The 15974-nt window shown below is 36.1% G+C and overlaps 2 protein-coding genes and 1 long non-coding RNA gene across 5 annotated transcripts; 2 read left to right on the top strand and 1 right to left on the bottom strand.

Moving 5' to 3' along the window:
• Positions 1 to 684: 684 nt before the first annotated feature.
• LOC117908951 lies at positions 685 to 4986 on the top strand. Its single transcript, XM_034822816.1, has 3 exons — positions 685 to 2012; positions 3970 to 4747; positions 4855 to 4986. Exons 1-2 carry the CDS (start codon positions 2003 to 2005, stop codon positions 4503 to 4505), a joined length of 546 nt encoding a protein of 181 aa, XP_034678707.1. The 5' UTR covers positions 685 to 2002; the 3' UTR covers positions 4506 to 4747; positions 4855 to 4986.
• Positions 4987 to 7962: 2976 nt separating this feature from the next.
• LOC117908953 lies at positions 7963 to 12282 on the top strand. 2 transcript variants are annotated; one of them, XR_004650296.1, is made up of 3 exons: positions 7963 to 8621; positions 10093 to 10242; positions 10333 to 12282. It is a non-coding gene; the product is annotated as an uncharacterized LOC117908953 (long non-coding RNA). The 2 variants fall into 2 exon arrangements; XR_004650295.1 differs by having other exon boundaries at positions 10090 to 10242.
• LOC117908941 (G-type lectin S-receptor-like serine/threonine-protein kinase At4g27290) lies at positions 8711 to 12288 on the bottom strand. 2 transcript variants are annotated; one of them, XM_034822805.1, is made up of 7 exons: positions 10968 to 12288; positions 10510 to 10632; positions 10322 to 10443; positions 10016 to 10226; positions 9632 to 9869; positions 9403 to 9553; positions 8711 to 9258 (listed from the first exon to the last, which is right to left on the bottom strand). In XM_034822805.1, exons 1-7 carry the CDS (start codon positions 12259 to 12261, stop codon positions 8950 to 8952), a joined length of 2448 nt encoding a protein of 815 aa, XP_034678696.1. In that variant the 5' UTR covers positions 12262 to 12288; the 3' UTR covers positions 8711 to 8949. The 2 variants fall into 2 exon arrangements, with proteins under 2 accessions (XP_034678696.1, XP_034678697.1); XM_034822806.1 differs by lacking the exon at positions 10510 to 10632.
• Positions 12289 to 15974: the final 3686 nt, after the last annotated feature.

Genomic DNA, 15974 nt, shown 5'->3' with positions numbered 1-15974 from the left:
AGTGAAGTAGGATAATTGAGTTCTATAGTTTCTAGTGTAGCATGTGGCAGAACTACCATACTATGGTCAATAGAATCCATCCCGTCAGTGTAAAACTGACAAGGGATCACTTGGACTTTCCAGTGTCCAATGTCAAGTCTACTAAGGTGGATGCCACATTTCTCAACTTGACCAATTCAAGCATGTTTAAATTGCAAAATAGTTAACAAAATTGGTTGTAGATAAGTTTCTTAAAACAAACTACGTGATACAACTTCTTAAGTTCCTTCCAATGTTTTTAGAATCGGATGGATTATTGAATAAAAAACGTTATTGATTTTCGATTCACTATTCAAATCGATGACTCAATTATAATCAAACTAATGATGTAATAATTATATAATTTATATATTATATAAGATAAAAAATAAATATAAGAAATTTAAATTATATCATTACAAATTTTAACAATATTTAATTTCATATTATATATATATGTTAAACTTTATTAAAAAGAACATGTATGATATTTAACTATAAAGATATGTTTAAAACGAAAAAAAAAATCAAAATATCTAATTTTATCTCGTTGTTTTTGTATTTTATTATTTTAAATTTATTATATTAATTTGATAATTATTATTATAAAAATAAACATGAATGTAGATATTTACACGAAATTTTTTTGAATAAAAAAACCATTAATCTTGCTATATATTTAGTTTTACAACGCTATTACTTTATTAGCATGTCAGATAGCTCAATGGCCTCACCCTTGCTTTTAAAGCTGGAGTCAGTGGATCAAATCTCTGCACAGGCTCAACTGGTTTGGGCTTTTGAGATTGGATTGGGCTTTGGCCCTCCTTTAAACCCTCTAGGGCTCAATATTGGACTTCTACAGCAAGTGGAAGTTTGGCCCAAACCTAGCCTCAAATACCTTGCAACACCAAAAGCAACCTAGCCTAGAGATTGGATTGGGCTTTGGCCCTCGTTTAAACCCTTTAGGGCTCAACTGGTTTGGGCTTTTAATGGGTGTCTGGCTGTAGCCCCTATTGGGCTTCTACGGCAGGTGGAAGTTTGGCCCAGGCTTGGGCTTGACCGATTCTTAGGAAGCTGGACGGTTCAGCGGTTCAACACCGTTTTAACATGAAAACGGTTCGCTGGGGCAAACCGAACCAGAGAGATGGCCAGTACACGGTCCAGTTTTCAAAACATTGGTTCCTCTTAAATTTTTCACAAATGTCAATTCATCTTAAGTGTATGGGAGTTGTGTTGATCTCCATTGCAAGGAATTCTTTTTTGAGCCTCGGTATTAAATGAATCATTGGTTCCAACAATACTAACTTGAAGAAAAATTGTCATTTGGACATGAAGATTCTTTGTGTGCGTGTGTTTTTGGGATGAAGAACTCTTTTAGTTTCATGTTAGAGAGATCTTGCAGAAGCACATTACCTACTGCTGAGTAAACTGTAATTTTCAGTATACACAAAGAGACAACAGAATTCATATGAAGTCATCTGATTCCTACTTGTCTTTGTTGATTTTCAATTCTTACCCCTATTTACCTGAAATTATTGCAAACCATCATCCTATGGCTTTATAACAGTCACAAGTAGAAGCCTTATTTGATTAGTTTTTATTGTCTGATCTTTACTTCCTATTGATATTTCAAAGGACTTTAGAACTTCAAAAATTCTCGAGATAATTGAAAGTAAATGGTTGGAACCAAATTATAAGTCCTATGTGTTATCACCCCACGTCGTCTCCACGTTCACCACCATGAAGGGGTGATCCTGAAGTGGTCCAACACCCACGTCCTCCACCATGATCCCACTTTTCCGTTGCGTTTAAAGAGGGTGTGGCAAATCTGCAGAAACGTGGTATGATGGGAGGCCACGGTTATATATTTCTCATGGTCCCGAACTCGATATCTGCCATCTTCATTATTCAGTAATACACCATCCATAGGAGATCATCAGAGTTTGGAAACCAAAGGTTGAACCGATTCCAGCAACTTGATCCGATGGCTGGAGGTAAGTGGACTACAAGTCTTTTACAGATTGAATTCATGTTGTAAGTGTTCATTGAATTGAATATATCATGTATAAACTCTTACATTTGGTATCAGAGCCATGAAAACCTTGCCTCTGCCTTGTATCTATTTTGCACCAGAATTGTTTAGTTAATGTTTCCTTTCTTGGTTAAAAAATACAATCATACAGTATGCTTGATAGGAATATCCGTTTTATGATCTCTCAATTACTACTTAAAAATTAAAATACCCATGCTTACTGACACCACAAATGATGGATCATTGTTACTGCCATTGTAGTATAATTTTAATAAAGTCGGCTCTGGATGGCGAGCCTCCACCCAATTTATGAGCCATAGCTTTACTTGAAAGAACCCATTTGCCAAACTTGGAGATCGACTTCTCCAATTATCTCCAATGAAAGCCGCTATCCGACGACTTTCCGACAGAAATCCTGCATCATTTCCGAAGTGGGTCTGCCTCCAGTACACCCATTTCCAAAGGTGACCATGATAAGGGCTAAGGAAGCAATCTGGTGGGTGTTTAAGAGGCCATTGTGACTGAGAGTCATGCAAAGCTTTCCCGGAGCGCTGCCAGGCTGTTTTGCGGCTGAAGCATGGTACTGCCTGTGAGGAGAGGCGTTGTCTATCTGGTGCATTTAGTCTCCACCGTCATTGCCTTAGTTCAGCCATGGTCGGACCTGGACTAGCAGCGGTGGATTTTGGTGCCGGAAAAAGCAGCAGCAGTGGCGTTCATCCGCTGGTGATGCAGGCTGCTTGAAAGGCACTGCGTGGGGTTGTTCTTGCATGTGTTGCAGGCGGCTCCATAGCTAACTGATAATGATGCAATCCATGTGAGTGGCGGCAAGTACGTGGCTACCGGTGATGAAGTAGTCCACGGGGTGGCGGAAAATTAGGATGGTGGGTTTTCGTTGCAGTTGATAATAATAATAATAATAATAATAATAATAATAATAATAATAATAATAATAATAATAATAATAATAAAACTAGAGAGAGATTGGGTTCTACTAAGTTTTTGGGCCTTGGTATAAGTGACTTTTGGGCCTATGAAGCTTATTGCATGGCAGTGGCCCATTTTATTGAATTAAGGGGCTTTAAGTGTTGGGCTTTAAAATTGGGTCAATTTAGGTTCTTATGGCCCGGTTTAAATTATTATGATTGGGCTTGTAACTGATTGTGAAATTTGGGCCAATTTAGGCAATTATGACCTGTTTGAAATAATTTTACTGGGTTTAGGCACCCATTCATTATTCGAAACCTTTTAAATTGTTCTAAATTATATGTGATTTTATACATGCAAATTAAATTATTTATTTTAATTTATATGCTTGTATGTGTAAAAATGTAGCCTAAATTTGAGTTTGATAAATTAAAAGTTGTAGCTTTTAATGCATGCAATTGTTGCCTAAAATTTAGTTAGATATATTAAAATATATATATCATATAATCTTAATGTCTAGTGAACCATATAATTTTTTAATAATTAAGGAATAGCCACAGCGACCTTAATTATATAAAAATTATATATTAAGTAAATCTGGATCACATTATGGACATTAATTGTAATTAACTATATAAATATAATGATTTTACCCCACAGGGTTTTCATTATGTTTATATAATTAATTAGGATAAAATATTAAAATTAATTTTTCCTAATTTACCCATAGGAGTTAGGAATAATTAATTTAATAGGTTTATCATAAAGATTATAGACAGAAAATATCAAACTATATTCATAATAAATTTCATAATTCAATAAAATAGTTTGATAAAGTCTATCATAAAGATAATTAATCTGATTGAATTAAAGATTTAGCCCACAGGCAATTTTTAATAAAATTAGATTCAATTTTAAGCATGTTCTACATGGGTAAAGCATGAATTTATATTAAAGCCTCAAATTTTTAATAAGCTTGTAATCCTTTTGTGCAGTTTTACCTAGCATATCTGATATTCGTTGTGAGGTTCCCGAACTTAGAGGAGATAACTTTAAGATATGGAAGGAGAGAATTCTTCTTCAATTAGGGTGCATGGACATAGATTATGCTATAAGGAAAGATGAACCACATAAGATCACTGATACCAGCACACCTGAACAAATTTTATTGTACGAACGCTGGGAGAAATCTAATTGCCTTAGCGTGATGTACATTAAGACAAAAATCAGTGTTGGTATACGTGGTTCAATCGAGCAACATGAGAATGTCTGTGAATTGCTAAAGGCTATTGACGAGCAATTCGTCACTTTAGACAAAGCCTTGGCAAGCACCCTGATTATGAAGTTCACATCCTTGAAGCTCACTGGTATAAGAGGTGTGCGCGAACACATCATGGAGATGAGGGACATAGTGGCTCAATTGAAGAAACTCGAGGTAGAAATGTCTGAATCTTTCTTGGTGCACTTTATCCTTAACACTCTTCCACCTCAGTATGGACCTTTCAAAATCTCTAACAACACACAAGGATAAGTGGTCTATCAATGAATTGATGACCATGTGTGTTCAAGAGGAAGGAAGGTTATTGATGGAACAGGGAAAAAGTGCCATGCTGGTGACTCAAAGGAAAGGAAAATCTCAAGCTAGTCAGAAAGGGAAGCAACAAATTCCTCCCAAATCTAACATTAAGAAAGACGAAAAGTGTTTTTTCTGTAAAAAGAAAGGACACGTGAAGAAGAAATGTCTGAAATTTCAGAATTGGCTTGAGAAGAAAGGTAACCCTACCTCATTTGTTTGTTATGAATCTAATATGGTTAATGTAAACACCAACACATGGTGGATTGATTCTGGATCTACAATCCACATTTCAAATTCCTTGCAGGGTGTGCAAAACCTAAGGAAGCCAGTGACAAATGAGCAATTCATCTTATCCGGAAACAAGATGGGCTCACATGTGGAAGCAATAGGGACATGTTATTTAACTTTATATGGTGGTTTTATTTTGGAATTGCAAAGGACCTTTTATGTACCAAGTTTCTCACGAAACTTGATTTTAGTTTCTAGACTTGTACCGTTTGGATATTCCTTTCATTTTTCAGAAACATTTTTCAGTTTGATTTATAAATCTAAATGTGTTGGGAATGGCATCTTGTCTGATGGTCTTTATTGTATATTCTTACAAAATGATACCGCTCATAATTCATTACATGTCCAAACTGGCATTAAGAGATGTGTTGTAAAAGAGGATTCCTCTACATTGTGGCACCGGAGATTAGGTCATATCTCCATAGATAGAATCAAAAGATAGGTGAATGATGGGGTACTTAGTACTCTAGATTTTACTGACTTTGAGACTTGTGTGGACTGTATTAAGGGTAAGCAGACCAATAAGTCAACGAGAGGTGCTACTAGGAGTTCCACCATACTAGAGATCATACATACTGATATATGTAGTCTTGACATGGACTCTCATGGTCAGAAATACTTCATCTCTTTCATAGATGATTTCTCACGATACATGTATCTCTACATACTTCATAATAAAAATGAAGCTTTAGATGCCTTTAAAGTCTTCAAGGCAGAAGTAGAGAAACAATATGGTAAACAAATTAAGATCGTGAGATCAGATAGAGGTGGAGAATATTATGGTAGATACTTGGAAGATGGACAATCACCTGGGCCATTTGTGAAGTTTCTTCAAGAGCATGGGATTGTTCCCCAATACACCATGCCTGGTTCTCCAGATCAAAATGGTGTAGCAGAAAGAAGAAACCGAACTTTATTGGACATGGTGAGGAGTATGCTTAGCAGCTCAAAACTTCCTAAATTCTTGTGGACTGAAGCACTTAAGACAGCTGTGTATATATTAAACCGAGTTCCAACCAAGGCTGTCCCAAAGACGCCATTTGAGTTATTGAAAGGTTGGAAACCGAGTTTGCGACATATGCGTGTTTGGGGATGCTCGTCTGAAATGAGAATTTATAATCCACAAGAGAAGAAACTGGACCCAAGGACTATTAGTGGGTATTTCATTGGATATGCTGAAAAGTCCAAGGGGTATAGGTTTTACTGTCCATCTCACAGCACTAGGATTGTGGAATCAAAAAATGCTAAATTTCTTCAATATGACTTGGTCAGTGGGAGCGATCAATTTAGAAACATAGTTTCTGATATTGATCATACAGAGTCTCAACCTTCCACTTCAAACGATAGATTGTTTATTGTTCATAACACCCCTCAAGTACAAACCGGTGTTGAACGAACAATCGATGAAGTTCAACCAGTCATTGAAGTTCCACAAGTTGTTGACAATATTCCAATAGACCAAGTTGATCAGGAGTTGCCTAATACTTCTGAACAACAAGTTGAACCTCATACTTCCTCGGAAGATATTGGTGCAACCTTAAGAAGGTCTGCTCGAACTAAGAGGTCAGCAATTCCTAGTGATTATGTAGTGTATCTACAAGAATCTGACTATAATATAGGAGCCGAAAATGATCCCGAATCATTTTCACAAGCCATGAGTTGCAAAGAATCAGAATTGTGGTATAATGCCATGAAGGATGAGATGAGTTCCATGAAGTGCAATGATGTTTGGGACCTTGTTGAGTTGCCTAATGGTGTAAAAACCATTGGTTGTAAATGGGTTTTTAAGACAAAGAAAGACTCATTAGGCAACATTGAGAGATACAAGGCCAGACTTGTTGCAAAGGGGTTCACTCAGAAAGAAGGAATCAATTACATGGAAACCTTTTCTCCTGTATCTAAGAAAGATTCCTTACGCATTATATTGGCATTAGTAGCCCACTTTGATTTGGAATTGCAACAAATGGATGTGAAAACAGCATTTCTTAATGGAGAGCTAGAGGAGGAGGTTTACATGAAACAACCTGAAGGATTCCCCTCTAGTGATGGTGAGCAATTGGTTTGTAAGCTTAAGAAATCCATATACGGTTTGAAACAAGCATCCCGCCAATGGTATTTAAAATTCCATAACATAATTTCTTCATTTGGTTTTGTTGAAAATGTTATGGAGCAATGCATATACCTTAAGGTTAGTGGGAGTAAAGTTTGTTTTCTTGTTTTATACGTGGATGACATCTTACTTGCAACCAATGATAACGGTTTACTTCATGAGGTGAAACAATTCCTCTCTAAAAATTTTGACATGAAGGATATGGGTGAGGCATCTTATGTCATTGGCATTAAGATCCATAGAGATAGATTTAAAGGTATCTTAGGTTTGTCTCAAGAAACCTATATCAATAAAGTTTTAGAGAGATTTCGGATGAAGAATTGTTCACCTAGTGTTTCTCCTATAGTGAAGGGTGATAGGTTCAATCTGGACCAATGCCCGAAAAATGATCTTGAGAGGGAACAGATGAAGAACATTCCATATGCTTCTGCAATCAAAAGTTTGATGTATGCTCAGGTCTGCACAAGACCTGACATTGCATTTGCTGTTGGAATGTTAGGACGATATCAGAGTAACCCAGGTATAGACCATTGGAAAGCTGCAAAGAAAGTGATGAGATATCTTCAAGGAACCAAAGATTACAAGCTTATGTACAGACGGACAAGCAATTTAGAGGTTGTTGGCTACTCAGATTCAGACTTTGCTGGCTGTGTTGATTCACGTAAATCAACATCTGGATACATTTTTATATTGGCCGGTGGAGCTATATCTTGGAGGAGCGTTAAGCAGACCATGACTGCTATTTCTACTATGGAAGCTGAGTTCATATCTTGTTTTGAGGCTACTTCACATGGTGTATGGCTTAAGAGTTTTATTTCGGGGCTTAGAGTTATGGATTCAATATCTAGGCCATTGAGCATATATTGCGACAATTCAACTGCAGTCTTTATGGCAAAGAACAATAAAAGTGGAAGTCGAAGCAAGCACATCGACATTAAGTATCTAGCCATAAGAGAATGTGTTAAAGAAAAGAAAGTGGTCATTGAGCACATTAGCACTGAATTGATGATTGCTGATCCTTTGACTAAGGGCATGCCACCGTTGAAATTCAAGGATCATGTAATGAACATGGGACTTAGTTCCCTTATGTAGTTTTTATTGTACAGACTCTTATTATGATGTTTTCTCATATTGATGTGCACCTTTATTTAATTTTGAGAAAAAATTCAACTTCATTGGACCAAGAATGAACATAGGGTTTATTCATTAAGTAATATTGCCTCATAAAGTAAAATGTTAAGATATGAATACATTGTAATACATGGAAGATAACACTCGTTATATAGAGGACTTATCGCCATGATTCAAGTATTTGTTACTTAATACGGATAATTGATGGATTAAGATAGGACATTAAGTTAAAGGTGTGGACCAAGTGGGAGAATGTTATCACCCCACGTCGTCTCCACGTTCACCACCATGAAGGGGTGCTCCTGAAGTGGTCCAACACCCACGTCCTCCACCATGATCCCACTTTTCCGCTGCGTTTAAAGAGGGTGTGGCAAATCTGCAGAAACGTGGTATGATGGGAGGCCACGGTTATATATTTCTCATGGTCCCGAACTCGATATCTGCCATCTTCATTATTCAGTAATACACCATCCATAGGAGATCATCAGAGTTTGGAAACCAAAGGTTGAACCGATTCCAGCAACTTGATCCGATGGCTGGAGGTAAGTGGACTACAAGTCTTTTACAGATTGAATTCATGTTGTAAGTGTTCATTGAATTGAATATATCATGTATAAACTCTTACACTATGCACCCTGAGGAGACAAAAAAAAAAAAAAGACAGTAGCACATAAGGTGACTGTAGAATACATGTTCTTCTGCTTATTACCAACCTGATCCAGAGGGAATCTGAATTTGGAAATTCTACTAGTGAGTCTTAAGTTGCAGATTTCAGTGCCCTGAGCCGCAACAGAGGAACCTTTGCAACCCGTTTTAGTCAGAGAAGCTGGCACCTGCATAAATAATTCACTAAGCAGATGCTTGAATTCTTCATCTACCTTTTAGCATTGAGATGGTTACTGCATTTTCTGAATGTAACTCTATATTTCCTGACATTGTATCTGTATCCACTGAACATCTTTCCGTGAAGAAACCAGGATGTTTAGGTTGAGGCAATGTTGCTCCCTCATTACCCAACATGAAAATCACTGATGACATTGCTGGTCTGTCTGCTGGAAGGTTTTGAACACATAGTAAACCTACTTGTATGCATCGTAATACTTGCGATGCAACACATGAATCTTCCAAACATGCATCCATTAATTCCAAGGCCTTGTTTTGTTCCCACAGCAGCCATGCCTAGAGAAAAAATCATATTTATTGTCTTTCACAAAAGACAGAAAAAGCTAGAGAGTAGAGACAAATTGAGAGAGAGAGAGAGAGAGAGAGAGAGAGAGAGAGAGAGAGAGAGAGAGTAAACACCATTGCGTTCTTTCTACTTACATGTCCCAAAAGGTTATGGTGGTGATCTGGATGAGAGAACCCTCTGTTCTTTTTACCACTCACAATCTCTAGTAAAAGAGCACCAAAGCTAAAGACATCTGATTTGACAGAAAAGTGCCCATCAATCACATACTCTGGGGACATATAGCCACTGCACCAACATTTTCAAGTGTAAGTTCTTTGAAGGGATAAATTCCATTTTATAAGATTATAAAGGTTTATAACTTACTAAGTCCCAACAATTCTCTTTGTTCTCGTTTCCATTTGATTCTCTCCAAAAATTCTTGCCAAGCCAAAGTCTGAAATTTTAGGGTTGAGATTGTCATCCAGTAAAATATTGCTCGTCTTGAGATCCCTGTGAATAATTTGAAATCTAGAGTCTTGATGGAGGTAGAGAAGCCCTCGTGCTATCCCCATAACAATCTCGCAACGCTTATCCCATGCCAATAATGCTCTTCTGTTTTGATCTGCACAATACATCTGCCTCTATAAATTTTTTTATTAAGCCTAATTAATTACTTAAATGAGTGAATTGAGTTGAACACGACTGAGCATAATATGGGTGATCAAAAAGTGAAACTAATCCTAACAGATAGGGATAAGAAGGTCAAACCAAAAATAAAATAATCCAAGCTTTTGTTAGGCATATATTCATAGAGTAATATTCTTTCTTCTCCTTGAATGCAGCAGCCCAAAAGCCTGACAAGATTCTTGTGCTGAAGTTTCGCAATCAAAACAACTTCATTCTTGAACTCTTGAACACCCTGTGCTGAATTCTGGGACAATCTCTTCACTGCTACTGCTACTCCTTCTGGTAGATTTCCCTGCAAAATATGATGTGTAAGATGCAATTATTTTTCTCTTCTTTCTTTTGAAATCATTTTTGTGTTATCCTGATGCATAAGATGGCGTATATTACCTTGTACACAGACCCAAAGCCACCTGCTCCAATCATATTGGTGTTGGAGAAGTTGTTAGTAGCAGTTGCAATGGTAGACAAGTCAAACAAAGGTAACTCTAAGTTCTCCTTGCTTTCCTGGTCTGTTAAAAGGGATAATAATTTAGAAACTGCTTTTAAAGCACTACCACATGGATAAGTATGCATACCTGTTCCCATTGTTCTCTTCTTCCGAAATAGAAACCAGACTGCTAAGCCCAAGGTGAGGATTCCAGAAAAGGTAGATATAACAAGGATGATCACTAGTTTTTTCTTCTGATAAGTGTTTAACCCTGGAACAGACAGTAACAAGAATGAAGTAACCATTTCCCCAGATTTCCCTGTTTCTTCAGAAAATGAATTGGATATTTGCTTTCTGCTTGTTAGGGTTATTACAAGTCAGTTCATCATTAGTTAACCTGAATCCTAACAGCTATGTTTCTTCTGGAATATAATATAAGGTCTTACTTCACTAGATTATAATCTTGTTGTGAATTTGAATCACTGACTTCAGAAAATACGTAGTTCTGCATCTTGATTTACCAGGATAACTTAGGGCTTAGGCTATTGGAGACAACCCCAATAGCTTACAATCAAAAAGTTATTTACAGAAAATCAAGTGTCTTACCTAGCTCTGAAGTGTGTATGCGGATATAGATGTCCTCCGCAGCTTTTTCTGAAGTTAACTCTCTGATGTCAATCAGGTTCCCAGACCACATCAAACAGCCACCGTTTCCATTAGGATTTGAGTAGGCATATGCTTTTAAGTAGGAATATGCTGTACAAGAACAGTTGTTCAAGCACGATACCTTGCACTCCCTAAGGCTCACACCCATAATCACATGAAAGTCTATCATGTCGGGCAATTTCACCCCTGTAACCTTTACAAATCCCTCTTCACTTTGGCAATCCAAAGGCATTCTTCGTGTGCATCCACTTGATATATTAAACATGTCCCATTCTTCTTGTGATTTTGGTGTGAAACCTGTCAAACACTCACAAATCTGCAGCTTGCCAATTCTGCAGATACCATTAGCACCACAATGGCCATAATTTTGACAAAGTTCACTGGGAAATGAGTACAATTCATCCCATTCAGAGCTCCCTTTTTTTAATACCAGACGCTGGAGGAAACCTGAATGGATCAATGTTAGTCTTGAAATGATCTTATTGTTGTTAGACTCATAGAGGGCATATACCTCATCGTTGTTGGCAACAAAAACTGCTTTGTAAACCGAGTTTTCCGACGGATTCAAACCATTGAATTCAAGTCCATTCCATGGCCCGGAACGGACTTTTTTGCCTGCTCCCACACCAAGAACCATGTAAGGCAGCACATTAATATCAATTCTGTAAGAGAAGTCTCCAGGGGATGGGTCATCAGCACTTTTCCATGATGTCAATTTTCGTTGTAGACCAGTCTTTAAGTTCCATCCCACCTTCATGCCTGGCAACATTGTGTCTGATGGATCATCAAAGCTCTGCCATATATAGCTTTCAGAACTTTCATTACTACTGTCCCTGAGAACAAGATTTCCGGTCTCCAGGAGCTGTGCAACTGGATTTTCTGGTACCTTTGACAAATTGGGCGACCAGATTACACTCTTTGATTGGTTGAGAAGAACAAGTGCGCCATTGTTGAAGATGGTTAAAACTCCATACAAATCTGCGATCGGGTTGTTTCTGTTTGCAACCCATACAACTGTCCGGGGTGTATTCTTGTACCATATTCCTAAGTACCTGTTTTTGGAGCTGCCAGGAGAGAAGAAGCCTAGTTCAAAGCTTTGGCCTGAGGAAACTAAAGTCTCACCATCGCCTATGGATTGGTCAATCCTTATGGAATCAGCTGCAATACAGGACTCCAAGGGAACTGAGAGACAAATCCAGGCACAAAAGAAGGCAAAGAAAAGATGGGTCTCCATTGACGCTTCTGACAGATGAAAGGAAGACTTCTATACACAAGTTTAAAAAAATACTAACATTGCTCTAATGTAGGTTTTTCCTGGAATTTGTCCAAGACACAGCATCAAGAGGATGAGGTTTCAGTTTTTGACTTGGCCAGGCTTTCAGTCCAAGTCAAAGTTCGTCTTTGTTACTATTGGTTGAATAAAGCACTTTATATGTTGGAAAGTGTTTCAAATTTCTTTTCGAAATAATATGTAAGTCTTTGATATTTTCTTATTAAGATATATTTTTTGTAAGAACTTTTCATTGTTATTTAAAAAGTATCCATTGATGATATTTTCCATATGTGTTTAAAATATTAAAAATATAAATTTATTAAAAAAATAATAAAATTCTAATATTTTATAAATTAAAATTAATTTGATTGGATAAATAATAAATTATTAAGATTGATTTATCCTTACTTATCGATATTTTTCTATTTGATCATATCTATATCAATTATGTTTATAAAATAACTTTAACATGTATATTTTTATTTATTTTATCATTTTTTTAATTTTTCTAAATATTTTTATAAAATTTAAATAATTTTTGTCTTACCAATATTTTTGTCAAAATATTCACCGATATTTCCAATATATCAGTAAAATTTAGGTACAAATATTCCATATTTACCAATATTTAAACCATGATTCTCTCTCTTAAAAAATTTGAAAGCTCCCACTAAGGTTTGCCACTGTCTAGCATTCAAGTTAATGTTTCAACAAATTTTTTAAAATTTCGCAGTTAAGAAGAGTTTATACTTATATAGTATTAGGAACTTTCTCCTCTATTTTGATGCTATATATGTATGAGTTCTTAATTTGTAAATATGTTTTAAAGTTGTGAGAACCCCTTTGAGATTGGATGTAGGTTGTTGCATTCACGATTCACTGGTCGAATCAATGGTTCAACCATGATCAAACCGGTAAAGTAATAATTATATAATTTATATATTATACAAAAAAAAATTTATAAGAAATTTAAAATATATAATTACAAATTTTAATAATATTTTAGTTTTATATTACACATGCCAAATTAAATTATAAAGATAAATATAAATATATTAATATTTTAAACTTTATTAAATAGAACATATATAATAATTAAATATAAAGATATGTTTAAGACAAAAAGAAAATCATAATATTTAATTTTATCTCTTTATTTTTGTATTTATTATTTTAAAATTATTATATTAATTTGATAATTATTATTATAAAAATAAACATGAATGTAAATATTCACATAAAAATTTTTGAAGAAAAACCATTAATCTTGCTATGTATTTAATTTTACAACGCTATTACTTTAGCATGACATATAGCTCAATGGCCTCACCTTTGCTTTTAAAGCTCAGTGGATCAAATGCAAGGTACAAACACCTTGCCTTGAGATTGCATTGGGCTTTGGCACTCATCCTCTAGGCTCAATTGGTTTGGGCTTTTAATGGGTGTTCGGCTGTAGCCCCAATTGGGCTTCTACAACAAGTGGAATATAAAGTGACTGTAGAATACATGTTCTTCTGCTTACTACCAACCAGATCCAGAGGGAATCTGAATTTAGAAATTCTACTAGTGAGTCTTAAGTTGCAGATTTCAGTGCCCTGAGCTGCAACAGAGGAACCTTTGCAAGCCGTTTCAGTCAGAGAATCTGGCACCTGCATAACTAATTCACTAAGCAGATGTTTGAATTCTCCATCTACCTTTTAGCTTTGAGATGGTTACTTCATTTTCTGAATGTAACTCTATCTTTCCTGACATTGTATCTGTATCCGCTGAACATATCTTTCCGTGAAGAAACCAGGATGTTTAGGTTGAGGCAATGTTGCTCCCTCATTACCCAACATGAAAATCACTGATGACATTGCTGGTCTGTCTGCTGGAAGGTTCTGAACACATAGTAAACCTACTTGTATGCATCGTAATACCTGCGATGCAACACATGAATCTTCCAAACATGCATCCATTAATTCCAAGGCCTTGTTTTGTTCCCACAGCAGCCATGCCTAGCGCAAAAATCATATTTATTGTCTTCCACAAAACCCAGAAAAAGGTAGAGAGTAGAGACAAATTGAGAGAGAGAGAGAGAGAGAGGAAACACTATTGCATTCTTTCTACTTACATGTCCCAGAAGGTTGTGGTGGTGATATGGATGAGAGAACCCTCTGTTTTTTTTACCACTCACAATCTCTAGTAAAAGAACACCAAAGCTAAAGACATCTGATTTGACAGAAAAGTGCCCATCAATCACATACTCAGGGGACATATAGCCACTGCACCAACATTTTTAAGTACGAGTTATTGAAGGGATAAATTCCATTTTATAAAATTATAAGGCTATGTTTGGTTCCCGGAAAGTACAAAGGAAAGAAAAAAAATGCTAAGGAAAATGATTTTCTCATGTTTGGTTGTCCTATAAAAAATATAAAAGAAAATCAAATATAATTAAAATTAATTAAAAACTTATATATTTTTAAATTATTTAATCTTTATATTGATGAGTTAAAATAAATAAAATGAGTTTGAAGTAACAAAAAAAATAATTTATCAACTTTTAATCTATTTTTTATTTTCCTTCACTTTTTCTTTCCTTCTACTTTTCCTTTGTATTTTCTTTTCCTCGCATTTTCCCTCAAATTTTCCGGGAACCAAACATAGCCTAAAGGTTTATAACTTACTGAGTCCCAATAATTCTCTTTGTTCTCGTTTCCATTTCATTCTCTCCAAAAATTCTTGCCAAGCCGAAGTCTGAAATTTTAGGGTTGAGATTGTCGTCCAGTAAAATATTGCTCGTCTTGAGATCCCTGTGAATAATTTGAAATCTAGAGTCTTGATGGAGGTAGAGAAGCCCTCGTGCTATCCCCATAACAATCTCGCAGCGCTTATCCCATGCCAATAATGCTCTTCTGTTTTGATCTGCACAATACATCCACCTTTATAAATTTTTTTATTAGGCCTAACTCATTACTTAGATGTGTGAATTGAGCTGAACACGACAGAGCATAATATGGGTGATCAAAAAGTGAAACTAATCCAAACAGATAAGGATACGGAGCTCAAACCGAAAATAAAATAATCCAAGCTTTTGTTGGGCATATATTCGTAGAGTAATATTCTTTCTTCTCCTTGAATGCAGCAGCCCAAAAGCCTGACAAGATTCTTGTGCTGAAGTTTCGCCATCAAAACAACTTCATTATTGAACTCTTGCACACCCTGTGCTGAATTCTTGGACAATCTCTTCACTGCTACTGCTACTCCTTCTGGTAGATTGCCCTGCAAAATATGATGTGTAAGATGCAAATATTTTTCTCTTCTTTGTTTCGAGATCATTTTTGGGTTACCGAGATGCATAAGATGGCGCATATTACCTTGTACACAGGCCCAAAGCCACCTGCTCCAATCATATTGGTGTTGGAGAAGTTGTCAGTAGCAGTTGCAACGGTAGGCAAGTCAAACAAAGGTAATTCTAAGTTCTCCTTCTTGCTTTCCTGGTCTGTTAAAAGGGATAATAACTTCGAAGTCGCTTTTAAAGCACTACCACATGGTTTTCTTTCAACAAAATCATCAAGGTGGATAAGTATGCATACCTGTTCCCATTGTTCTCTTCTTCAGAAATAGAAACCAGACTGCTAAGCCCAAGGCGAGGATTCCAAAATAGTTGGATATAACAAGCATGATCACTA

This window comes from Vitis riparia, chromosome 19 (assembly GCF_004353265.1).
Source record: "Vitis riparia cultivar Riparia Gloire de Montpellier isolate 1030 chromosome 19, EGFV_Vit.rip_1.0, whole genome shotgun sequence".
In the NCBI taxonomy this organism is placed as follows: Eukaryota; Viridiplantae; Streptophyta; class Magnoliopsida; order Vitales; family Vitaceae; genus Vitis; species Vitis riparia.
This window is presented reverse-complemented; position numbering and strand designations above follow the sequence as displayed.

Coding starts and splice junctions, on each gene's coding strand:
- LOC117908941 (XM_034822805.1), bottom strand. CDS start 12,261: ATGGAGACCCATCTTTTCTTTGCCTTCTTTTGTGCCTGGATTTGTCTC. Junction 10,444..10,509: donor GAAGAGAACAATGGGAACAG/GTATGCATACTT, acceptor CCCTTTTAACAG/ACCAGGAAAGCAAGGAGAAC. Junction 9,259..9,402: donor ACCATAACCTTTTGGGACAT/GTAAGTAGAAAG, acceptor TTTTTTCTCTAG/GCATGGCTGCTGTGGGAACA.